General features: G+C 34.5%; 1 protein-coding gene and 1 pseudogene across 9 annotated transcripts in view; both read right to left on the reverse strand.

The window, feature by feature from the left end:
* The window catches only part of ORC5 (origin recognition complex subunit 5), a 170737-nt gene that overhangs the window by 116235 nt on the left and 27446 nt on the right, over positions 1-27056 (reverse strand). For all 9 annotated transcript variants that reach the window (XM_039849357.1, XM_039849362.1, XM_039849360.1 and 6 more), the window contains exons 7-11: positions 18767-18815; positions 18589-18679; positions 5941-5993; positions 4447-4559; positions 3455-3502 (exon numbers count right to left, since the gene is read on the reverse strand). In XM_039849357.1, coding sequence (XP_039705291.1) covers positions 3455-3502; positions 4447-4559; positions 5941-5993; positions 18589-18679; positions 18767-18815 — 354 coding nt within the window. The remainder of the gene's footprint in view (positions 1-3454; positions 3503-4446; positions 4560-5940; positions 5994-18588; positions 18680-18766; positions 18816-27056) is intronic.
* Positions 22791-22909, reverse strand: LOC120592037 (uncharacterized; annotated as a pseudogene).

The raw sequence follows: 27056 nt of genomic DNA on the forward strand, positions 1-27056 counted from the left end.
GGAGGAACTGAATTGTCTGGCTGCAGGGAGAGGGCTGGAAGGTCAGCTTTCAGCCAGACAGAAGTGCTGGCAGAAGTTACTGTTACTTTGTTGAGCCCTCACCGCTCTTGGCATGCAGACAGCAGACTGCAGCCATATCTGAGTCTCCATCAACCTGGCTAACACAGTTTGCCCTGCCCTAGCGATTTCCTGAGACCCTGCCCACACAACTTATGGGCCCACCCAAGCTTCCTCCGTGGCTTTTCCATACAAACGGCCTGTCTTTGCTCATGATGCACACATTCCTAAAATCTCTCAAAGGTTCATTAACCCCAAATAAGCATCATCTGGCCTCGGCATGCTCTGTTTCTCTTGCTGAACAACCCCAAGCCCAGCACTGGTGGCAGCCAGCCTCAGTTCCTGGCTTGGCCTCTTGAGGCACCTCCAAACCCATCATGGGTGGCAGCCATCGGTGGATTACTTGGTGACTCTTGCTAGGTGGCCTCAGATAGGGCATAGGCTACAGCTGAACTTGGCCTGTGACAAAGCCCCTCCCAGGAGGCCCTAGGGACAGACGCCTGCTGGCCGGCTTCGGATCGAGATGGAGTACCACCTGAGGCTTCATCTGAGAACAACACACTCAAGGGCAGACTGAGCATGCACGAGAGTCCTCACAACCAATCAGCCCGAGGGTCAATCCCGACCATTGACGTGCAAACATCAACCAAGGCTCAACTAAAACTGGAGAGCACAAACCACCCATACAAGGAACACACCTAGACAACTCAGTTCAGGTGACAAGGGAAGACTGAGCCACTGGGCCCCAGAGGAAACCTACTACATAAGGCTACTCTACCAAGATCAGGACACACAAAAGCCCTACCTAATACATAGAGACAAACACAGGGAGGCAGCCAAAATGGGGAGACAAAGAAACATGTCCCAGACGAAAGAACAGAACAAAGTTCCAGAAAAAGAACTAAAGAAAATGTAGACAAGCAATCTACCAGATGTAAAGTTCAAAACACTGGTTATAAGGATGTTCAATGAACTTAGAAGAGTGGATGAACTGAGAAGGAACTTTAACAAAGAGATAGAAAACAAAAATAGAGATAGAAAACATAAAAAAGAACCAGTCAGAAATGAAGAATACATTACAGGGAATCAACAGATTACATAAAGCAGAGGATCAAATCAGCAACTTAGGAGATAAGGTGGCAGAAAACACCCAATCAGAACAGCAACAAGAAAAAAAAGTCCAAAAGAAATGAGGATAGTTTAAGGGACCCCTGGGACAACATCAAGTGTACTGACATTCACATCATAGGAGTACCAGAAGAAGAGAAAGAGCAATGAATTGAAAACCTATTTGAATAAATAATGATGAAAAACTTCCCTAACCTGGCAAAGGAAACAGACATATAAGTCCAGGAAGCGCAGAGGGTCTCAAACAAGATGAACCCCATGAAGTCCACATCAAGACACAATTAAAATGGCACAGATTAAAGACAAAGAATCTTAAAAGCAGCAAAAGAAAACAGTTACCTAAAAGGGAGCACATCTCCACAGGACTCGTCAATTTTTCAACAGAAACTTGGCAGGCCAGAAGAGATTGATACAAAATATGCGAAGTGATGAAAAGACCTACAACCAAGATTACTCATTCTACCCAGCAAAGCTATCATTTAGAATTGAAGGACAAGATAAAAAGCTTCCCAGACAAGAAAAAGTTAAAGGAGTTCATTGCTACCAAACCAGTATTACAAGAAATGTTAAAGGAATTTCTTGGAAAAATAGAAGGTCTAAAATATGAATAATAGATAGCAATAATTACATACCTATCAACAATTACTTTCATATTAATGGATTAAATCCTCCAATCAAAAGATAAGGTGGCTGAATGAATAAGAAAACAAGACCCTTACATATGCTGCCTACAACAGACTCATTTCAGATCAAAAGACATACACAGACTGAAAGTAAAGGAATGGAAAGAGGTATTCTATGAAAATGGAAACAAACAAAAAGCTAGGGTAGCAATACTTATACCAGACAAAATAGACTTTAAAACAAAAGCTTATCAAGAGACAAAGAAGGACCCAGTAACCTCACCTCTGGGTATTTATCCAAACAAACCCAAAATACTACTTCAAAGGGACACATGAATCCACATGCCCACTGCATTTTTTATAACAGCCAAGATATCAAGGTAATCTGAGTGTCCATCGATAGATGCATAGATAAAGAAGAGGTGGTACATACATATAATGAAATATTTCTCAGCCCTAAGAAAAGAATGAAATCTTGCCATCTGCCACAATATGGATGGACCTAGAGGGTATTGTGCTGAGTGGAGTAAGTCAGACAGAGACAGACAAATGCCATATGATTTCACTTACATATGGAGTAAGTCAGACAGAGAAAGACAAATGCCATATGATTTCACTTATATATGGAATCTAAAGAACAAAATAAACGAAACAGAAACAAATTTATAGATACAGAGAATATTTTGATGGTTGCCAGATGGGAAGGGGTTGGGAGGTGGGTAAAAGAAAAAGAGGGATTAAGAAGTAGAAACTAGTAGTTACAAAATAGTCATGGGGATATAAAGTATAGCATAAGGAATATAGTCAATAATATTGTAATAACTATGTATGGTGTCAGATGGGTACTAGATTCATTGCAGTGATCAATTCATAAGCTGTATAAATGTCTAATCATTGTGTTATATACCTGAAATACTATAATACAGTATGCCAACTCTAATTGAAAAATAAAAAAATTATTCAGAAGAAAATAAACACACCTAGGTTTTAGCCACTAAAAACAAAACTCGCAGCTTCTACACTGTGAAGTTTATAGCTCAAATTTCTCCATCTTCCACCAAGAAAAGTAGCAGTGGTTTAGATGTACGAAGTGGAACTAATTCTTTCAATTTCTTCTTGCCCCACACCCCATCTTCAAATGTGCAGATGCTTCTAATTCCCAAGTTTTTCCAGATTCCTCAGGTCACAACAGTTTGCACTGGGGGTTAGATTTCAGCCTCTCTTGCTGGTTAGTCACCTGCATATCTATCTACTACGCAATTCTAAATTTTGTGGGTCTTTCATCTGCTTCATCCTCACAAGTATACCTTTTTTTTCAATGTCATTTTTGTGGGTGCTTCAAAGGAGAACAAGGGAAAATCAGCTGTGTTTATTTAAAATTCCCCAGTGATCTTTTTCATCTACTAATTCACTAAAATTTGTCAACTTTCATCTCTAGGACCAGCTTCCTTGAATGTGCCTTCAAACAATGTAACAAACAAAATACTAGTATATTATACATAACAAAATACTAGTATATTATAATGGTATCATAGCAACACAAATAACTCTTATCTAAATAACTAATAAAAGCATGCATTTATCCACTTCCTATAGTATCCTAAATTCATGAGTTTTTCTCATTAGAGAAATTAAAATGTAAATACCTTTTCATGTTTCTTTAGAAAGTTAGTTTTCTTGATTTTCCCATGATGCTGCAAATAAAGAAAATAATTTTTAAGATGAACAAAAGATAGTATTCCACAAAAACAGAAAACATAATTTGTTTAAAACATAGCACAGGTAATACTAATTCATATGTCTTAGGCATTTTTATTTTATTCTATTTATTACCTAAAATATCAACATATGGTAAGCTGATTTGACTTAGATTTTTATTGTATATAATTTTTTAATTTAAAAAAATATTTTAAAATAAAATAGTGATACTTCCTAAAAGAACTTATTATATTGATTTATTAAAGCATGTTTGTTTCTATAAAAACAAAAGTTCTAAAAATAAATGGATTTTTAGTCATCTAAAAATAAGGGATTTTTAGTCCCTTAAGGCAAGCTGTCAATTTACATAAAAACACTGAGAACATTCGATAATGGGGAAAAAAAATGGATGTAGTCCCTGATCTCATGAAACTAATAAAGACTAGTGAGAGAGATATGCAAAAATAATAAATAAAAGTTTATTACAAATACATTTAATAATAAATAAAATTGTATATTATTTTCTCAAAAAGAAAATAATTCTAAAATGGGATTTCTTCTGCTAATGTATACACAGGAGAGGCTCTTGAATGTTCCAGATAATGTTTAGAGTGGATGACACTACAGCAGGAGCTTTAGAACAATAAAGGAGTTACCACCCTTAAAACTATTCTCCTCTCATATTTTAAACAGAACCTTGTTTATGTATTTTTAAAATCTAAAATGATTACTTAAGGTATACCTGAACTCTTTTGTATTAACTATTTTTCCCATTCAGGTTGTGATCTTAATTTAAAACCTTTAGGGAATGAGTTCTAAATACATAATTAGCAATCTCTTATTCTAATCTCTGTCTGCTCCTTAGAAATTTATGGATGTTGAGATATTTTAAAATATGCCTGGGATCTTCAAGAGTAAAGTGAAAAGAAGTAATAATTACCTTAAGGAAGAACCTCTTGTCAGTTCTTGCTGGATTATATGAAGCGAGGTATGCAGCAATTAGAATAAACTTAGAGTAATATGGAAGTTCCACATGAGTATATGCCGAGAGACCTATACGACAAAAACCTTCATTTAATAGGCTACCATTAGATTTTAAGTATCTTATATTCTTTCACTTATCTTTTGACTTCCATACAGTATTCTCTAGTCAAAATGACAAACTCAAAAAAAAAAAAAAGACAAATTCCTTGAACTTAATTAAAGTGCCATGACAATGATGGTGGTGGCAGTAAACGCCATTACTGATATGCTTTCCTTATTCTATTAGTTTTGTTTGGCTCCTATTCTGAAGTCTAAATCCTACCTATCCTGCCCTTCGAAGCCACAGTTTCCATTAAACCTCCCCTAATGCTTCTCTACCACACCAAAATAGAAAAATCTGTTTCTACTATGAATTCCTACTTTGTGTATTTCATTTATGGCCCACATAACTTTATATTAACAGTTAATTATACTGAAATTATATTTCTTACCAGCTATACTGTTCACTGAAGGAGCTTCTTTTTTTTTTTTTTTTTTAATCCCTACAGTGCTTTTTGCAAAGGAAATAATTGAATGAATGGGTAAATAAAACGATTGGGTCAAACAGCATTGATTTTTACAAGGGAAGAAGGAATCTGGTTATTTACTGAAAATATAGTATGTGTCAGACATTGTGCTAGGTGCTTTACTTAAGAATCTCTGAATCCTTGCAGTCACTTAAGCTAGATATTCTTCTCATTTTAGATTAACTGAGTTGGGCTCATAGGGTGTAGGACAGACTAATTACTGAAGATTTTCTAACTCCTGCATCTATTTCTTTCCATTAAAATACACAACTGAAATCACGTGTACAGCATCTTAACCACTGAGAAACCAAAATAGACAAAATAGAATCTCAATACCACTTCATTTCATACCACATTCCCCCAACCACTAGCCACTGATCTATTTTTTAAATAAGAATATTTTAAATACTCGCTTATTATTTTAAAAAGTAAAAGTTGTTCTATTGGTTTAAATCCAAAGTAATACCTTCTTTAAAGAAAACAAACGCACAAAGCTTTTAAAACATAACTAATTGAAATGCATCTCTTAAACTAGGTTAACATAAAATTGGATTACATATAAATCATGAAATATATATATTGAGATAAAATTGTGTCATATAATTCTTTTAACAAAAGCATTTAATGAAATATAAACTGCTTGATTTCCACCTGACATAATCCAACAATTAGAAAACAAAACTGGTATTTGAACTTCACTTTCTCCCATTTAATTGGAGCTTCACTTATAAGAAAATCATTAATTAAAATATCATTATAGCTTATTATCTGCTTTTATAACATGAATAACTGAAGTGACCTATAATATTAACTTTAGTATCTTGATTATTATTAATCAAATAAAGAGGTGTCTCAAGTAATTGTCTCAATACTTTCTTTGATACCTTTCAGTTGTCCAAGATCTGTGTCATCTTTTTGTAGCTTTTCCCACTGTGAACTGAAAAAAAATAGAAAATAATGGATTGAAAATATGCTAAGTCAATATGTTGTACTTAAAACAGGGTCCTAGAAAAATTAAAAATTAGTTATTTACAAAGACTCAATTTCCCTATAAACAAGACAATACATACATGCAATATACATGTTTGTACCTCTATGCAATCATTTTGTGTGTATTAGAACAATTTATATATAAATATTCAGATGTTAATGTTTTAAAAAATCTCTTTTCCTCCAATCGCAATTGTAAAGCTATCAAAAAGTATCAATAAATAAATAATATCACCTATCATTCAGTAAAACTCCTAATGTTCCAGTTACCGTAATAGATAGAAACTGTCATACACTATTTCTAAACTCAGTAACAATCTCTTAAAATAAGCTATAATATTACATCAAAAAATAGAGGCCCACAGGGTTAAGTTGCCCAAGGACACCCGGCCACTCAGTAGTGGAGCTAAAAATTGAATCCTAATAGAAAGCTTGCAGAGTTCATGCTATTTCCACTGCCTCACTCTGATCTTACTTGCAATTTAAACTGCTAAAAAGCCCCAAATATTATTAAGACTATGAAGTGATTATCATATAAGCAATCAAAGTCATAAAGAAACATACCGTAGTGAAAAGACTGCCTTGGGAGACAGAAGCTTTAGCTGTATGACCTTGAATAAATCAATATGTCATCAAAAAGTAAGGCACTTAGACGCAATGATCTATAAAGACCCCTTCCAACTCTAAAACTCTCTTAAAATGCTAATTTAAAAGTAAATGTCAGATCAGAACAATTAAGTACCCTAAATCAAACTATACGTATTTTTTCAAATCTGCAAGCACAGTTGAAAATTCTAGGAATATAGCAAATGGGAATGTTTGATAGGTTACTAATAACCAATGTGGAAAGCAAACAAGCTAACCCACAAAATAGATCATTTTCTCCATCCTACAGATGAATAGTGCTTCACAACTTAGAAAGCATTTTCACATTCATTACTTAAGTGCAAATAAAAATAAATTTTTATCAGTTACAATGTTATAAATTAGACATCCGAGAGTTTAAAATGATAAGATTTTCTTATATAGCAAATACCCGTTTAATGTTATTAAATCTCGAAGGACAATCAGGGAAAAACTGACCATCTTTAATGGAAAGAAAGGAAGCTATAAGATCTACTAAATGTTTATTATAAACCCAGCTCTTAACACATTCCATTTAATTCTCATAAATTTAAGAGATAGACTATCATTTCTTTTCTTTATTTACAAATGACAAAAATGAGTCACAGAGGTTAAATAATTTGACTAAGGTTCCAAAGCTTCTAAGTGGTGGAACTGGCATTTCAACTGAGATCTGACTAAAAAGTCCATCCATGTTCTAAATAAATATATATGAACTATCAATTTCCAGAGGTGCTTCAAAGTCACAGTAATTATATTAATTAAAATTATAATAATTAATTTTAAGATGAACAAGGGAATCAGGTTGAAGTCTTTTTTCATAATTTGTCCTCGCTGCTTATAAAAGCTATATAAAACCAACATACATTCCAACTAACAGTTTGTTGAGTTAGGATATAGCCTTCTATGACTTCATTCTCCTTTTTCTTTATTTTGCTTATCCCAATTATTTAATCTCAATTAGAAAATATGAAATATGTGATTATTGTTATTTTTTAACTCAGTAAAATTTAATTTTACATGGGCGAAAAGGGTAAGGGGTATTAGGAAAAGAATGGACGAACTTGAAGAAATATGAACACTTTCAAATGGACCAGCAGATATCAGTCGGCTTAGAATGCCATTTTGCTACTATACTATTGTGAAGTTTCGCTGGTCCTTTGTGACACATTGTGAGTAAAAAGAAGTCTAAGGCCATTATATATAATATGATTATAAAGTTAACCAATTGGAATAAAAATGCAAACTGTCCTATCAAAAATTTTTTTCAAAAAGACAAATAACCACATAGAGAAATTCAGGAAAGTAACATGCATGACCAAGTTAAAAAAACAACAACACACACATATATACTTCATATCAATAAATACAAATGGGTATAATTCATCCATTAAAGAAAAGGTTCTCAGAATGCCTCAGTGAGACAGTAGGTCAGATTAGCAATGCTTATTTCTGTGCTCTATACCTTTTTTGTGAAAGAAACATATTACAGATTATATATAAATTGCAAAGGGAAGAAGATGCCTTTGCATATATAAAGATACACATGTATGTATTTGCATATTTTTTAAAAAGACAGAGAACAGACCAGAAATTCTATATGCGATAAGGGAAAGAGTGAAAGGGATAAAGATGAATGTGAGACTTGAATATACTTTTTTAAAATACAGTTTTAACTTCTGAATTATTATTTGATACCCATCTCTTATCTTTACAACAAGTTTTTTCTACTTTGCCCTTTCTCTCCTCCTTTTCTTTGCATTTTTTAACATTGTAACTATTATTCTTACCCTGTCAGAACACGTAATGATTGACTGATTGACTGACAGACAGATAGATAGATAGGCAGATAGATAGATAGATAGATAGATAGATAGATAGATAGATAGATAGATAGATAGAGTTCTTCTACCTTTGTTCTCATCTTTTAGTTTTGAGCTAAAATTAATTAGATTGAGTACGCATAATGAATCCTTTTGCTAGTGTCCCCAGTCATCTCTGTTGCACCAAAAATGTCAATAGTAGACTCTTCAGAAGGAGTTTAGGAACATAGTGCTCCTTGAGTTCTTACATGTTTAAATGCTTTTCTATAGCCCTGATACTTGAATGACAGATTGGCTGAATATAAAATTCCTTGCCTTATACTTCTTTTCTCCTTGAGTTTCTTAAAAATGTTGCTCCATTTCTTTATTACAGATCCACTTTCCTTTGTAAGAGATATATCTTTTTACCTGAAAGCTCAGAGATTTTTTTTTTATTTAATGTTATTTTTAAAGCTACAAGTATAAGAAAGTCTCTGCAATAGGATGAATAATAGTCCCTAAAGATGTCCATGCTCCAATCTCTGGAACCTATGAATGTTAACTTACATGGTAAAAGAGACTTTACAGTGTAACTGAGTTAAGGATCTTGAGATGGGGATATTATTCTGGATTATCGAGGCAGGCTCAATGTAATCGGAATTCTTCTAAGAAGAAGACGGGAGATTACAGAGAAGAAAAAATAATACATTGCTGCCTTTGAAGGCAGAAGAAGGAACACAAGCCAAGGAATGTAGGTAGCCTCTAGATGCTAAAAAAATTAAAGAAACAGATTCTTCCCAAAAGCCTCCAGGAATGCAGTTCTATGCACCCATTTTAGACTGACATCAGAAATGTAAGATAATAAATGTATCTTGTTTTAAACTGCTAATTTGTGGTAACCTGTTACAGAGCAATAGACTAGGACAGTCTCAGAATTGACTACTCTGAGTCAAATGGAAAGATGAATCTTTTAATAATGTAGAGCAGTCTTTCACTTCTGGAAAGTTTTTTTAGATGATAGTATTAGATTTTAATTCATATCCATTATTTTGTATTTTCAAGAATTTCAATTATATATACACTAAATCTTCTTTGCCTTATATTCCACTTGATTATTTTTATCACTTTTAGTTTTGTGCTCTTGGTTGTTTTCATTCTTCTCTTCAATATCCTTTACTATTTTCAGTTGAATGCACTCACTTGGAAATCTTAAAATTTCATTTTCATTTCTAATAAGATTACTTTTGCTTGAGTTCCAATCCTGAGTTTGGTTAATTTTTATTTCTCATCCTCCTCTTCTTTGGCCATTTATTCTGAATGGCTGAATTTCTAATTTAAGGTATTTTTTCATATCTGAATATGATGGTTTAAAATTTTTAAATCAGGTTGGAATATTTTGTGTGAAAAGGGGACAATTTCATCAGCTAAAAAGTTTTTATTCACATATTCTATTTCTTCTCATAACATCTTTTCTATTTTGTTTTCTCTCTTGATTTTGAAATACCCAAAGTTTGCTTAGATCAGCAAACAGATGATTCTATGAATGTAGAGTTTTGGGTGACTTAGTAGATTTCTTGATTCTAGAGTACTTTTTTCTTTAAGAATAATGAAATGCAGTTTCTTTAACATATAGTACCATTTTAATGAGAAGAGATGGGCTTCTGATTTTCTCATTATCTTTCTGTTTGACAGAGGTGGGGTTAGGGAGTGGGAAGGGTGTTATCCCCTGCTTCTGTCTTCACTACCAAGCTTCCAGGGGATACTATGTCCTCCCAAATCACTTCCTTGTCTCCCCTCAGAAACAGTACTTTCCCAGGACTGCCATGCTAATTCTTGTCCTATATACTCTTAGAATACTTCCTTTTGATTCTCCAGGAGCCAGCACTCTAATCCTTTGTGTGTCATATCTCTTCTCAGTATTTCCCCATTCAAGAGTTAGACCTTCTTCCTGGAGTAGATTTCATCTGTATTTCACCACTACTAAGTCAACCCTATACCCTGCCCTGACTATCTTCTTCTCTTTTCTACGCAGTCTTTGCTTAACTTCTCTTCAATGTAAGCTCCAGAGCTGGCTCTGCAAGCTTCAGCTATTTCACTATTTACATATATATTGAAATTTGCAGTCAACTCTATAGACTCCTAGTTATGCTGCAGAAATGGATTACAAATGGTTTTATTTGCTCTCCTTTTTGATCTTGTGGAGAGAACTAGATTTAAGTGGCCATCAATATCCTATGGAAAACTAGAAGTCCTTTCATTGTAATGTAAGATTTGTTCTAACATCCAAATTTTCAACCTTTAAAAGAGCAGATCACAAGCTTTTCTATTCTATGACTTCTAAACTTTCTCATCAATGATTTTTTATTATTGAAAAAATAATAGTATTTTATTCAGAAACTAATACATTTTAACCAGAATTGTAATCTAATCAGTGAATTAAATTGAAAGCAAAGTTAGTAAAGTAGCTTAGAGAATAAGGCATTTAAATCTTCTAAGGACAATTAGAGGAGGAAGATGAGAGCTGGAGTTTTTAAGTGACTTGCAAAAACCACATAAGGCAGAAAATGGCTGAGATGAGAATCAAAACCATGTTTTCCCACTACACTATGTGATACTATGTCTCCTGAGCAGTTTCATTACTCTGAAATTCTAATAAAAAACAAATGTAGGTTTATGACTTGATTTGTACACTCAGAGTAGGGGACTTTAACGCTCCATTGACACCAATGGACAGATCTTCCAGACAGAAAATCAACAAAGAAACAATGAGCCTAAGAGACACTAGACCAGATGGATTTAATAGATATTTTCAGAGCATTTCACCCCAAAGCAGCAAAATATACATTCTTCTTAAGTGTACATGAAATATTTTCCAGGACAGATCACATTTTACAAGGTTAGGACACAAAACAGGTATCAGTAAATTTAAGAAGACTAAAATCATAACCATCCATCTTTATCACAATGGTATGAAACTAGAAATCAACTATTAAAAAAAAACTGGAAAATATACAAACACAAGGAGTTAAATAGCATGCTACTAAACAGTGAATGGGTTAACAACGAGATCGCAAAAGAAATCAAAAGGTACCTAGAAATAAATGAAAATGAAACACAACAACTCAAAATCTATGGGACACAGTGAAAGCAGTCCTAAGAGTGAAATTCATAACAATACAGGTCTACCTCAAGAAACAAGAAAAGGCTCAAATTAACATTATAATCTTACACTTAAAAGAACTACAAAAAGAACAGCAAACAAAGCCCAAAGTGAGTAAAAGGAAAGAAATAATAAAGATCAGAGCAGAAATGAAAAAAATAGAGCCTAGAAAAACAATACAAAAGATTAATGAAACCAAGAGTTGCTTCCTTGAAAGGATAAACAAAAATGACAAATCCTTAACAAGATTAAGCAGGGGAAAAAAAAAAAGAAGACTCAAATAAATAAAACCAGAAATTAAAGAGAAGTAACTACAGACTCTACTGAAATACAAAGGATCATAAGAAAATACTACAATCAATTATATGCCAACAAACTGGACAATCTGGAAGAAATGGATACAGTTCAGGAGATATACAATCTTCCAAGACTGAGTTAATAAGAAACAGAAAGTCTAAACTGACCGATTATCACCAACGAAATCAAATCAGTGATCAAAAAACTCCCCCACAAAAAAGTTCTAGGAGAAACATGACAGAGTGAGAGACGTCCCCAGATCTCTCCCCTTGAAACAACAAAAAGGTGAACATCTAAAACTCAACAAAAAACACAGAAACTGCATACCAGCACATATGAACGGGAGATCAGCGCATAAGAGCTACCACAGGTTAGAACCTTTGGAGTCAGGCAGTAGACAGGTGAATCAAAGAACCTGCCTCTCACAACCGGAGCTCACTGAAGGAGGATGAGGAGGAGAGAAGGTGTGGCTTTTTTTCTGAACAACTCTGCCTGGAAGACCTGTGAGCTCCACGGGGTGGCAGTGCCCAGAGATCAAGACAGAAAGCAGAGAAGTCAGGATGGCAGAAAAACAACAGTTGATTATTACCAGCTGTGTCTACAAAACACGAGGCTAAGAAACAGCACTCATCCTCCAGCCCAGAGGGCCCCTCCCCCCATGTCCTCTGACACCAAACACCACAGAGCCCCGGGGGGGATCTGAGCAAATGCTACCGAAGCTGTCGCTAATACTGACAGGGACGGAGACTAAGGGTAGCGAGCGTTGACTGAATATCTATTAGAAAAACAAAAGGTATTAGTAAGCCTTTATATAAAACAGGGATCTGAGAGGCTTAGACATCACCTACAGGAAATCAAAAGAAAAACTCCTTCTTTGCAACAGGCTAAAGAGATATCTTTATATAATATATATTTCTTGAAAAAAAAGGAAAGCAGAATACACTTCCATTAATACCCAGGCAGAGAGAATCAGTCTATTAAACACTAAGAACAACCAAGGTGACAAGGCAGCTTAAAAAGAAAGAGAAATATCTCTAGAAAATAAGCTTAAAGACACAGAAATACAAGACTTAAATGACAGAGAATTTGGGATGGTACTTATGAAAAAACTCAAGTGAGATCTGAAACGAGTCATATCAACATTGTAAAGAGTTGAAAAAAACAACTAGATGAGCAGAATGAGTTCTTTCGCAAGGAGACTGAAACTCTCAAAAAGAACAGAATACAAATTCTGGAGATAAAAAACACACTGCAAGAATTGAAAAATAAAATAGCAAGCTTGGGAAATAGAGTCGACCAAATGGAGGAAAGGATCAGTGATATAGAAGACAGCAATCTAGAAATAAATCAGAGGGAAGAGAAACTAAAGAATGAAAAATAATGAAAGAGAAATACAGGAACTAGCTGATACCGTCAGGAGAAGAAACATAAGAATAATGGGCATTATCAAAGGCAAGGAAAATGAGCAGGGATTAGAAAGCATTTTCAGACAAATAGTTGACGAGAATTTCCCAAATCTAAGGAATGAGCTGGAGCTTGGAATTCAAGAAGTCAAAAGAACACCCAATTATCTCAATCCAAAAAGGAAAACTTAAATAGATCTATCAGCAGTATAAATTGAAACAATCATCAAAAACCTACCAAAAAGTAAAAGTCCAGGACCAGATGGTTTCACCAGTGAATTTTATCAAACGTTCAAAGATTTAATACCTATCCTCCTCAAACTCTTCCAAAAAATTGAAGAGGAGACAATACTTCACAACTCATTTTATGAGGCCAATATTATCCTGATACCAAAACCTGGTAGAGATAACACAAAATAAGAAAACTACAAACCAATATCTCAACACAGATGCAAAAATCCTAAATAAGATACTAGGACAGAATACAGAACAGAATACAGCAACATATTAAAAAGATTATACACCACGACCAAGTGGGCTTCATCCCAGGGGCATAGGGATGGTTCAACATATGTAAATCGATTAAAGTGATACACCACATAAACAAATTAAAAAATAAGAATCATATGATCATATCAATAGATGTAGAAAAAGCCTTCGACAAGATACAGCATCCATTTATGATCAAAACACTTAACAAAGTCAGTAGAGAAGGAAAGTACCTTAACATAATAAAAGCCATCTATGACAAACCTTCAGCCAACATTATACTTACTGGTGAAAAACTAAAAACCTTCTCTCTAAGATCAGGAACGAGGCAAGGCTGTCCACTATCGCTGCTATTATTCAATATAACATTGGAGGTCTTAGCAAATGCAATCAGACAAGAGAAAGATATAAAAGGCATCCGAATAGGAAATGAAGAAGTCACACTGTCGCTATTAACGGGTGACATGATTCTCTATATAGAAAACCCTAAAGACTCCGCTAGAACACTAGAAACAATAAGCAAAGACAGTAAAGTTTCTGGATATAAAATCAGTGTTCAAAAATCCACAGCATTCCTATACTCTAATAATGAAGTGTAAGAAAAAGTGGAAAAAATAATTCCTTTTGCAATTGCAACAAAAATAATACAATACCTACGAATAAATTAAACGAAACATGTGAAGACCTATATAATAAAAACTGCAAGACCCTATTAAAAGAAATTGAAAAAGATACAAAGAAATGGAAAGATATTCCATGTTCTTGGACTGGAAGAATCAACATAGTTAAAATGACCATATTACCTAAATCATTATACAGATTTAATGCAATCCCCATCAAAATTCTCAACAGCATATTTTAAAGAAATAGAACAAAAACTCAACAGATTAGTAAGGAAGCACAAAAGACATCGAATCGCCAAAGCCATCTTGAGAAAAAAGAATGAGGCTGGAGGCATCACTCTGCACGACTTCATATTATATTTAAAAGCGACAATATCAAAACGGCATGGATTAGTAGCAAAACAGACACATAAACCATTGGAACAGAAGTAAACCCATATTTATACGGGCAAATACTTTTCGACAAAAAAACCAAAAACATACAGTGGAGAAAAAATAGCCTCTTCAGTAAATGGTGCTGGGAAAACTGAAAAGCCCCCTGCAAAAGAATGAAACTAGACTGTTGTCTATCATCATACACCAAAATTAACTCAAAATGGATTAAGGACCTGAATATAAGACCTGAAACAATAAAATACATAGAAGAAAACACAGGAACTAAACTCAAAGACCTTGGACTTAAAGAGGATTTTATGAATTTGACCTCAAAAGCAAGGGAAGTAAAAGCTAAAATAAATGAATGGGACTACACAAACTAAAAAGCTTCTGGACAGCAAAAGAAACTGTCAATAAGGTAAAGAGACAACCATCAAATGGGAAAATATATTTGCAAGCAACGCCTCTGATGAGGGCCTAATATCCAAAATATACAAAAAACTCATACAACTCAATAACAACAAAAAAAACAAATAATCCAATCAAAAAATGGGCAGAGGACCTGCCCAGACACTTCTCCCTACAGGACATACAAATAAATGGCCAACAAATATTTGAAAAGATGCTCAACATTGCTAGCCATTAGGGAAATGAACATTAAAACCACAATGAGATGCCATCTCATTCCTGTTAGAGTAGCTGTTATCAATAGGATAAGTAATAACAAATTTTGGAGAGGATGTGGAGAAAATAGAACCCTCATACACTGCCAGTGGGACTGAAAATTGGTACAGCCACTATGGAAAACAGTATGGAGGTGCCTCAAAACACTAAGAGGTGATCTACCATATGATCCAGCAATTCCTCTGCTGGGTATTTACCCCAAAGACTTGAAAACCCATATCCGAAAACATTTGCACACCGATGTTCATAGCAGCATTATTTACAGTGGACAAGACATGGAAGCAACAGAAGTGTCCTACGATAGGTGACTAGCTAAAGAAACTGTAGTACATTTATACAATGGACTATTACTCAGCTATAATAAGAGATGAAATACTGCCATTTGCAACAACATGGATGGACCTCGAGATAATCGTGCTAAGCAAAATAAGCCAGACAGAAAAAGTTGAAAATCACATGATATCACTTATTTGTGGGATATAAACCTAAAAGCAACAAATAAACAGGACAAACAAACAGAGACTCATGGACATGGACTGTAGACTATTGGTTATCAGAGGGTAGGAGGTAGGAAAGGAGCAGGGAGGTAGACTGTAAAAGGGGTCAAATATGTGGTGACAGTAAGAAATCTAACTATAGGAGGTGAACATACAGTGTAAATATATATATGCCTTACTATTAAAGTGTACAGCTGAAACTTATTGGATTAGGTAACCAATGTCACCATAAAAATAATAATAGTAATAATAATAATTAATTAATTTTGAGAGAACAAATGTAAACAAAAAATAATTAATAATGGCAAACTTCCCTAATCTGGTGAAGAATATAGAAAATAACCCCAGGAAGCTTATTGAGTCCCTAAAAAAAATGAACCTAAAGAGGCCCACGCCAAGACACATCATAATTAAAATGCCAAAGGTTAAATACAAAGAGAGAATCTTAAAAGCAGCAAGAGAAAAGCAATTAGTTTTCTACAAGGGAGCACCCATAAGACTGGCAGCAGATTTCTCAAAAGAAACTATGCGGGACAGAAGAGCTTGGCACACAATATTCGACGTGATGAAAACCCAGGATCTACAACCAAGAATACTTTATCCAGCAAAGCTATCATTTAGAGTATCAAAATCAGGAATAAAGAATGGTAATAAGTACATTCCTAACAATAAGTATCTCAAATGGAAAAGAATTAAGTGCTCCAACTGAAAAACAGAGTGGATGGCTGGATAAGAAAACAAGACCTCTACAAATGCTGCCAACAGGAGACTCACTTCAGATTAAAAGACACACACAGACTAAAAGGAAGGGGAAAAAGATATTACCTTGATGGACCTAGAGGGTATTGCACTGAAAAAATAAGTTGGATAGACAAAGACAAATATGCATGATTTCATATGCAAGGGGAATCTAAAGAACAAAATCAACAACAACAAAAATAAAAGCTGAAATAAACTCATAGATACAGAGGATATTTTGAGGGTTACCAGATGGGAGGGGTTTGGGGGAGACAGCAAAAAAAAGGGAAAGGGATTAAGAGGTACAAATTGATAGTTGCAGAACAGACATGGAGATATAGAGTGTAGCATGGGGAAGATGGTTAATAATGTTGTAATAAATATGTAAGGGGGAAGAGGGGTACTATATTTAGTGAGGTGATCACTTTGCAAGTTATGTAGATCTCTGATCACTATGCTATACAATTGAAACTGGTATATTACTGTATGCCAATTATAATTGAAAAAAAACCTCTTTGAATTGTACAATACAAATACCAGCAACTAACTGTCTATTTCAATAAAGCTGGGAAAAAAAACAACAAAAAAAACATGTATAAAGAATGGTAATAACTACATTCCTATCAACAAGTACCTCAAATGGAAAAGAATTAAGTGCTCCAACCAAAAGAGAGTCTGGCTGAATGGATAAGAAAATAAGACCCCTACATATGCTGCCTACAAGAGACTCACTTCAGATTAAAAGGAAGGGGATGAAAAAAGATATTGCCTCGATGGACCTAGAGGATACTATGCTGAATAAAATAAGTTAGACAGAGAAAGACAAATACTACATAATTTCACATACATATTGAATCTAAAGAACAAAATAAACAACAACAATGAAAACAAACTCAGACACCGAGAATATTTTGAGGGTTACTAGACAGGAAAGGGGTTGGTGGATGGCAAAAAAGGGCAAAGGGATTAAGAAGTACAAATGGAAAAATACAAAAGAGTCATGGGGATATAAAGTGTAGCATAAGGAAAATAGTCAACAATGTTGTAATAAATATGTAAGGGGGCAGAGGGGTACTACATTTAGTGGGGTGATTGCTTTGTGAAGTATACAGATCTCTAATCACTAAGCTGTACAACTGAAACTAATATTGTATACCAACTATAATTGAAAAAAATTCACTGAACTGTACAATGTAAATATGAGCAACTGTGTATTATATTTCAATAAAGCTGTAAAAAAAGAAGTTATGGTTCATATAGATACAATGGAATAGTACTCGGCCATAAAAAAAATAAAATCCTACCATTCGCAATGATATGAATGGACCTAGAGGTTAATATACTAAGCAAAATAAGTCAGAGAAAGATAAATACCATATGATTTCACTCAAATGAGAAATCTAAGGAACGAAAAGAACAAACTAATCAAAAACAGACTCACAAACATAGGAGACAATCTGGTGACGGCCAGAGGGGTTGAGGGACTAGAAGAAAGCAGTGAAGGGTTAAAGAAGTACAAATTAGTAGGTGATAGATGGTCATGGGGATGGGGAGCACAGCATAGGGAATGCAGTCGGCAGTAATGTAATGGCTATGTGTAGAGCCAGAGGGGTGATAGAGTAATTAGGGGGATCGTTTCATAAACTATGTAAATGCCTAACCAATGTACTGTATACTTGAAATTAATAATAAAATAAAATGCTAAAAAAATTGTTTGCTTTTCCCAAAACAGTAATAATTTAAACCTCCAGAATTTTTTCCCAATGTAAAAGTAAAGAAAAACATGTATACTTTAGTAAATGTCCCAAATAAGTATATAGAAATAATATACGTATTCAATAGAAAATTACCTTGATATTTCCCTGAGATAAACGGTCTGCATGGCTTTCTTCAAGTGTGGTTCAATATTTCTCCAGAGTTTGCGAGTATCACGTTCACTTGCTACTCCAAAGGGGAGGAAAGTTCAATTATTTAGAGTTACAAAATTTTTTTCAAAAGAAATATTAATAAATAAAATTACATAGTTACCTTCTCCTTTAACCACAGGTTCACAATATTTAGGAAAATTAAGTACTGCCTGCAAACAAAGGAAGAAAGTAGTTGTATACCACAATTAGGAATTATTTTTCAAGTAATATTTTTATTACAATTCAGGCAATTTTATTTCATTGCAATTGCTCAAGTAAAATGTTATTACAGCTTATTACTATAATAATAAAACAGTAAATATCAATAATGGTAGTAAAACAATATGTGAAATATTCCTTAATTGGCTAATCCTGCCTAATGTATTAGTCCCTAGATATAAAGTAATACAACAAAGCATATTTTGTAATTTTAGGTCATAATTAATTATATCACAAAGGACCAAAAACATACAATAAAATACCTCTAGCTCAACGAATTAACCTGTTATTTTCCAAGGTCTGATCATTCTCACAAATTAAACATCATCTAGTTCAGTACAACTCAAATTACTTCGACTGGCAGCACTATTTGAGATTGTTATAAATCCAAGTTCTTGGCACCATCCCAGCCAGGCATACTAGATCAGAATCTCTGAGGATGAGTCCCAGGAATCTATGTCTAAATAATCTCTTCAGGAATTCTACATATTCTAAAGCCTGACCAGCACTAACCAATCGTATTAGTAGTCTTCCATGAATCAGCACTGCATTCTGAAAAGTTGTTTAACCAAATTGAGTACATGTAATTGTCCGAAAGTCTCTATATTTAAGTAAACCTATAAAAGCTAGTAATCCTTTCTAACAAGTTGAATTTTATGAAATATCTGTTCAAATACAAAATACTTTTCACAACTCTGGCTATTAACATTCAAACATGCTCTCCAATATTATCCCCATTTCTCTTATATTAATCCTCAAATGATTGCAAATTCCCATTTCTCTGTATTAGGATTACTTAAAACAAAATCTAAATTCAAGCCCACTGGTATTTTAAACTGTCCTCCCAACTACTCAGAAAAATGAAAATAAAAGGCTATTAACAAAATCACAAAAATAATTCCAAAGCCGAAACAGAAATAATTTTTAGATAATTTTTTGATATTATGAATTTTCACTACCACTATACATTACACCATATAACTTCCAATTATTCCTTAACTTGCAAGTATTTAGCTTAATTAGTTGCATTAATAAAAAGGTGGGAGAGGAGAGGCATAACTGTATTAAGAAATGACCAAGTGCTCAGCAAATACTAGTACTCATAATAGTAACAGAAGCATAATTATCCAGAGCTAATTACAGCCATCTGCTATTTTATTCCTGACCAGTGTGTTTTTATTATGCCCATTGGTTAGCTGAGGGAACAGCAGCAAAATATAAGTTGTCTACAAGCACACAGAGATTCCACTGCCTGAATTTATGATCATGGATCTGTGAGGTGTTTTGGGAATTTACTTCAAAACAAAAAAGGATGCCATGTTTTCAAAGACTGATTTGGGTGAAACAGAATATAGATATACCTCGTTTTATTGCACTTTGCTTTACTGCACTTCACAGGTGTTGTGTTTTTCAAGACCTTCCACCAGCAAAGAGGTTATGACTTGCTTTATTGCAATACTTGCTTTACTATGGTGGTCTGAAACCCAACCTGTAATATCTCCAGGGTATGCTTGTATTTCCCTTACAATGCAAAGAAAACTTGCATTAATTTACAATCTAGGATAAATACTGAATAGGCTGCCACATGACAAGACAGGCAATTTGAGAAGCTTTCCCAACTCTTTCTCAGAGAATTTTCAAAAAGCCTTTATTGTTGTATTTGAAATTATTTGTTAGAAAATAATCTCATACATGTATGTCATAATAAGCAGAATTCTAAGACCCCAAGACTCCTGGCCTCTAATATGCACATACCTTCTCTCAGTTAGTCAATCAAACACTAAATTAGGCACTGCTGTGAAGGGATTTTGTAGATGCAATTAAAGTTCCAAAGATTATACTATTAATGGGTGAGTTAAAATAAGTAGATGATCAGATAAGTCTGACCTAATCACATGAACCTTTTAAAAGCTAAGTTCCCTCTGGCTCATCACAGAAGTCAGATATGTTGTGTATGAGAAGGATTCAACATGCCTTTACTGGCTTGTAGATGGAGGGGGCCGCATGGCAAAGAATGTGGGTGGTCTCTAGGAGGCCAGAGAAAGACTCTTGGCTGACAGCCAGCATGGGAACTTCAGACCTCGTTCTTACAAACAAGAGGCAATGGATTCTGTCAAAAATCTGAATGAATTTGGAAGCAGTTTTTCCCTACAGTCTCAAGATGAGAATTCAGTTCAGCCAAAACTTAATTTTAGCCTTGTCATATCCTGAGCAGAGAAGCAAGTAACAGTTGCCTGGATTTCTGACCTAGAGAACTGTGAGCTAATGTGTGTTGTTTTAAGCCACTAACTTTGTAGCAATTTGTTTTACATCAATACAAAACTAACACATACATTGAAGTATAAATATAAAAACATATTCCATAGCCAAATACAAATAATTTCTGAACTGTTTTGCCTTTTTTAGAATACCTAAATTTTACTTCAAAAACATCAGAGAATCAATATCAGAACTGAGAACATTTGCATTAACGACAATTTATAGGAATTTTCATCAATGAGGCCTTCCTATATGCCCAGTCTTACTATCCTAGGTAACCTATACGTATTAACTCATTTAATCCTCCAAATGAGTTATTATTATCCCCATTTTACAGTGAAGTTAAATTATGCTTCTATTCTGACTTCTACTTCTCTAATCGGACAGAAAAAACTCACCCCTATTAAAGGGCTGGTTAGATTCGGTCAGAACCACCATGATAATTGCTCTGTCTTAAAATATGACATCCAGAGAAACCAGACTGATATGAAAAAATTAATAAGTTGAAATTCAGATAAGGAACAAGATATTTACATTTCAAAGTACTTCCCCCACAGAATATATATTAATTACAAAGGAAAAAAATACCACCTTAATCAAATGATCGAAGTGAACATTATCATTAATGAGATGAAATCAAATCTTTTAACACCTGACAGGATGCAATGAGAACACAGCATCGTTTCTGTGATGGTCCTGTCAGATACATAACCTGAATCTAACCATGAAGAAACATTAGACAAACCGAACTTGAGGGAGATACTACAAAATGACTGGCCTGTAATCTTCAAACATGTCAAGGTTTATGAAAGTCAAAGACTGAGAAACTGTTTCAGATGAAAGGTCAAGAGACATGACAACTAACTGCAATAGGTGATTCTGAACTGAATTCTTTTGCACTGAAGTACATTACTGAAACAAATGACAAATCTTTTTTATTTTTAATTATGAGGTAACACTGGTTAATACAATTATATAATTTTCAGGTGGCAAATCTTGACTAGGTCTGAGTATAAGACTGTAGCAATAAATCAATTTTCTGATTTTGATGTTTGTGCCTTGGTTATTATGTAGGAGGATGTCTTTGTAGAAAATGAACACTAAAGATTCAGGGGTAATGGGGAATCGGGTCACAAACTTACTCTCAAATGTTTTAGGGAAAAAGAGGGAAAGTTCTTTTTACTGTATTTGCAATGTTCCTATAAATTAAAATTACTTCCTAATTTCTTAAATTTTTAAAATATGCGATACTTTCATTATCTTGTAAATACTATATCTAATGAAATAATGAGAGCAAACTATTAACATGTCAGTACCACTCAATGTGGTTATGATACAAAAAGAATTCTTAATTCTTTGCAGCCATGAATAAAAGAACTCTGTAAAGGCCTAACTAGTAAAGCTACCTTAAATACCACTTGCTGCTTACTCTATGTCTAAAGATTATGTGACTTGTCAGAATATGCCACAGCTATGTTTAACATGGATGAATATCTCAAATAAAATGTTGAGCAAAGGTAGATAAAAAAATACATGCTGTGTCTCCATTTACAAAAAATTTTAAAACAAGCAAAACTAATCTTTTTTTTTAGGCGAGGCAACCATTGGTTGACTTCACAGATTGCAAGGACCTTGTCAGCTTATAATCCCTTATTTTTTACTTTTTACGCCTATAGTACCTGGTCTTCCTAGGTAGTCTCCCATCCAAGTACTAACCAGGCCTAACCCTGCTTAGCTTCTGAGATCAAATGGGATTGGGCTTGTTCAGGGTGTCATGGCCGTAGATACAAAACTAATCTTTGATATCAGAAATAAGGACAGTGATTTCCATCAGGAAGGAAAAAAGAGGAAGAAATTGGGAGGAAACATGAAGTGGGCTCCTGAGATGCTGGTAATTTTCTGTTTGACCTAGATTTATTTACACACGTGTTTTTGTTTTGTGATAATTCACCAGATACATATTTATGGTTTCTGTGCTTTTCTATATGGTATACTTTAATCAAAAAGCTAAAAAAAAATAAAAGAAAAATAAACCTAACTAGATTACTTCTAATTAAAGATTCAACCTCTCCGTTAAGTATCTTTAACCACAGAATAGCTCTTCGTGAAAAAGACATCCTCACCCACAAAACAATCAGTACAGAGTACAAAAGAGTAGTAAAGAATACCTACTCACCCAGCCATCTGTCAAATCAACTCTGGCAATCAATGGGATGATAGTTGTTCTGTAAGATCACCCCTCAAACTTCATTGACTTTAATATATGATGCAAACCTACAGCAGATATTAGCAGTATCCATACTTGGGCTCTGTTCATGTTCTTGCAGATAAGCAAGATCTCGATCTATTTCTGAGCCTGTGAACTTTTGCTCAGAAGAAGGAAATGAACTAAAATTACCTGATCTCCAACAGGTTATCAGGCATTTTACATGTGTTCTCTTTTTACTTCACAAAATTTCTTTTGAGGTAGATATTACATCTACTTAACAGGACAGAAAACTCACTTAAAAAGATTAAGAAATTTGGCCCAAAATCACAGACCTATAAATGAAGAAGTTTCTGCATCTGTAAAATGAGGATTCATGATAATACCTTCCTTTATAGGACTGTTGTAAAAATTAATTGACAATAATAGTAAAAGGTTTACAACAATGTCCAGCACACAGTAAGTACTCAATAAAGGCTGGCTATTATTTAAGAGGTGGTAGAGTATAATGTTTATGAGCAAGTGCTATAGACCCAGACATCATGATTCTTTATTCACAAAATTTTATAATCTTTTCATTTAAGTTCTCAGGGACCATTTTTTCCTATCATACAATGGTAAATAAGCAAAAGTAATATATACAGAAACGTATCCATGTATACTGTCTTTATGAATGAAGATAGCTGAAGGACAGATTTGTAACCACTTCAGAACAATCTCTTCCTCATTAAAAAATATTGTTTAAAAAATACGTGAAAGAATTTGAGATCTGGGAATTTAATGATACCATTTGAAGTAGTCAGAGAGTATTTTGGGTGGTCAGTTGCTAAGATAGCTAAGTTACATATAAGACAGCATAAGTCTATCTGTACTTTATGCAGCTAAAAGGACATTAGCTCCTTTACTGTCCCGCTGCCACTTCTCCCACTCTTAAACATCCATAGACCATCTACCTAGCCCAATGCTCAAAAGTGAAATGAAACTTCTATTCCCTAGGAATTGCTGGGTCCTGGCTATAAAAAAGCAGCTATATCATTTTAAAAAATTCATGAAGTATATATGATACTCTCAAAAATTATATTTTAAAAGAATATTTACTCAAATGACTTAGTATTATCAGTAATGTCACATAATATCTTTAAAGATATTATTCATATGCACTTTAATAGAGTATTTCATTTTATAATCAGAAAAATCATCTGGAGTGACATTAGAAACATGGTGGAGTGAGAGATGTCCCCAGATCTCTCCCCTTGAAACAATAATAAGCTGAACATCTAAAACTCAACAAAAAACACCCAAACTGTACATCACCACGTCTGAGCGTGGGATCTGTGCATAAGAGCTACCACAAGTCAGAACTCTGGGTATCAGGCGGTGGATTGGGAGAAACAAAGAAGCTGCCTAGCACAGCTGCCAGAGCTCCCTGTAGGAGGAGCGGAGGGGAGAAGGTGCAGCGACTTCCCTGAACAGCCCTGCCTGGGAGTGCTATGAGTACCATGCGGCCAGAGGCAGTGGTGCTCAGTTATCAGGGCAGAAAAGCAGGGATGGCAGAGAAACAACAGTTGATTTTTACTAGCCGTGGCTGCAAAACATGAGGCTGAGCCTCGACTCCCATCCCCCAACCCAGAGGGCCCCTCTCCCTATATCCCCCAACACCAAACACCGTGGAGCCCAGGGGAATCTGAGTAAATGCTACCAAAACTGTCATTAAGACTGACAGGGACTGAGACTGAGGGTAGCGAGCGTGATTAAACATCTGTAGGGGGGAAAAAAAGCATTATTAAGGCTTTATATAAAGCAGGGATCCAAGAGACTTACAAGCCACCTACTGGAAACCAAAAGAAAAATGCCTTATTTGCAACGGGCTAAAAAAAAGACCTTTATATAATAAATCTTTCTGGAAAAAAGCAGAATACACTTCCATTAATACCCAGAGAAATAGTCCATTAAACACCATGAACAACCAAGGTTACAAGGCAACTCAGAAAGAAAGAGAAAAATATCCAGAAAATAAGCTTACAGACATAGAAATATGCTACCTAAATGACAGAGAATTCAGGATGGTACTGCTGAAAAAACTCAATGGGTTCCGGAATGAATCACGGCAACAATTTCAGGAACTGAAAAAACAACTAGATGAACAGAGTAAGGAGACTGAAACCCTCAAAATGAACAGAATAGATCTTCTGAAGATAAATAACACTGCAAGAGTTGAAAAATGAAATAGCAAGCTTGGGAAATAGAGTCGACCAAATGGAGGAAAGGATCAGTGATATCGAAGACAGAAATCTAGAAATAAATCAGAAGGAAGAAGAGAGAACCCAAAGAATGAAAAATAATGAAAGAGAAATACAAGAACTAGCTGATACCATCAGAAGAAACATAAGAATAATGGGCATTCTCAAAGGCGAGAAAAGGAGCAGAGATTAGAAAGCATTTTCAGACAAATAATCGAAGAGAATTTCCCAAATCTAAGGAATGAGCTGGAGCTTGGAATTCAAGAAGTCAACAGAACACCCAATTATCTCATCTCAAAAAGGCCTTCTCCAAGACACATTGTATTAAAATTATCAAAAATTAACATCAAAGACAATTCTCAGGACAGCCAGGAAAAAGAAGACGGTAACGTATAAAGGAAAAGCCATTAGATTATCATCAGACTTCTCAGCACAAACCTTACAAGCCAGAAAGGAATGGAATCAAATGTTCAAACTATAAATGAAAGGAACTACCAGCCAAGAATAATGTATCCAGCTAAGCTCTCCTTTAGACATGAAGGAAAAATAAAGACCTTTCCAGACATACAAAAACTGAGGGCATTCTCCAGTACGAGGCCTGCATTACAGAAAATACTGAAAGGGATCAGCTCACCTAAAATAAAATGACAACAACAAAAAAATACATAATTAGGAGTAAGGTGACTATCAGGCAAAGACGCAGAGAAGTGTAACCCTTACTAAGAACAGGGCATTACAAGCTTAAATAATAAGAAGAGATTTGCTACAGCAAGATAATAATGAACGTTCAGCACACATAGGGACGAATTGAGACAACAATGACTGAAAAGGGGAGAATTCAAAGATCCAAATTTGTAAAGAGGAATGGAGATAAGGCACGTGCAATAAAAAATGGACGTATATATAAACATCCCTTTACATATTCGTAATGTAGCCACATGCAAAAAAATTCAGAACTGAAATATATAACATAAAACAAGAAGGAACAGCGGGAAAACCCACAAAACCCAACCAAAATTAAAAAACAGACACACAAGGACAAGGAAGCAATGAAAACACCGAGCTACCAGAAAGCAAAAGGTAAAATGGCTGTAGGAAAACTTGATATTTCAATAATCACCTTAAATGTAAATGGACTGAACTCACCAAAAAAAAAGGCAGAGAGTTGCAGATTAGATCAAAAAACAAAACCCAACCATATGCTGCCTCCAAGAGACACATCTCAGCTCCAAAGACAAATATAAACTCAAAGTAAAAGGGTGGAAAATGATATTTCAAGCAAATGGATTTCAGAGAAAAGAGGGAGTAGTGGTACTAATATCAGACGAAACAGACTGCAAAATAAAAAAGGTTAAGAAAGATACTGAGGGACACTTCATAATGATAAAGGGAATCATGTACCAAGAAGACATAATACTTATTAATATCTGTGCTCCCAATCAAGGAGCCCCAAAATATATGAAGCAATTACTAACAGAATTAAAGGG

This window comes from Pteropus medius, unplaced genomic scaffold, assembly GCF_902729225.1.
Source record: "Pteropus medius unplaced genomic scaffold, Ma_sr-lr_union100, whole genome shotgun sequence".
NCBI classification, from domain to species: Eukaryota; Metazoa; Chordata; class Mammalia; order Chiroptera; family Pteropodidae; genus Pteropus; species Pteropus medius.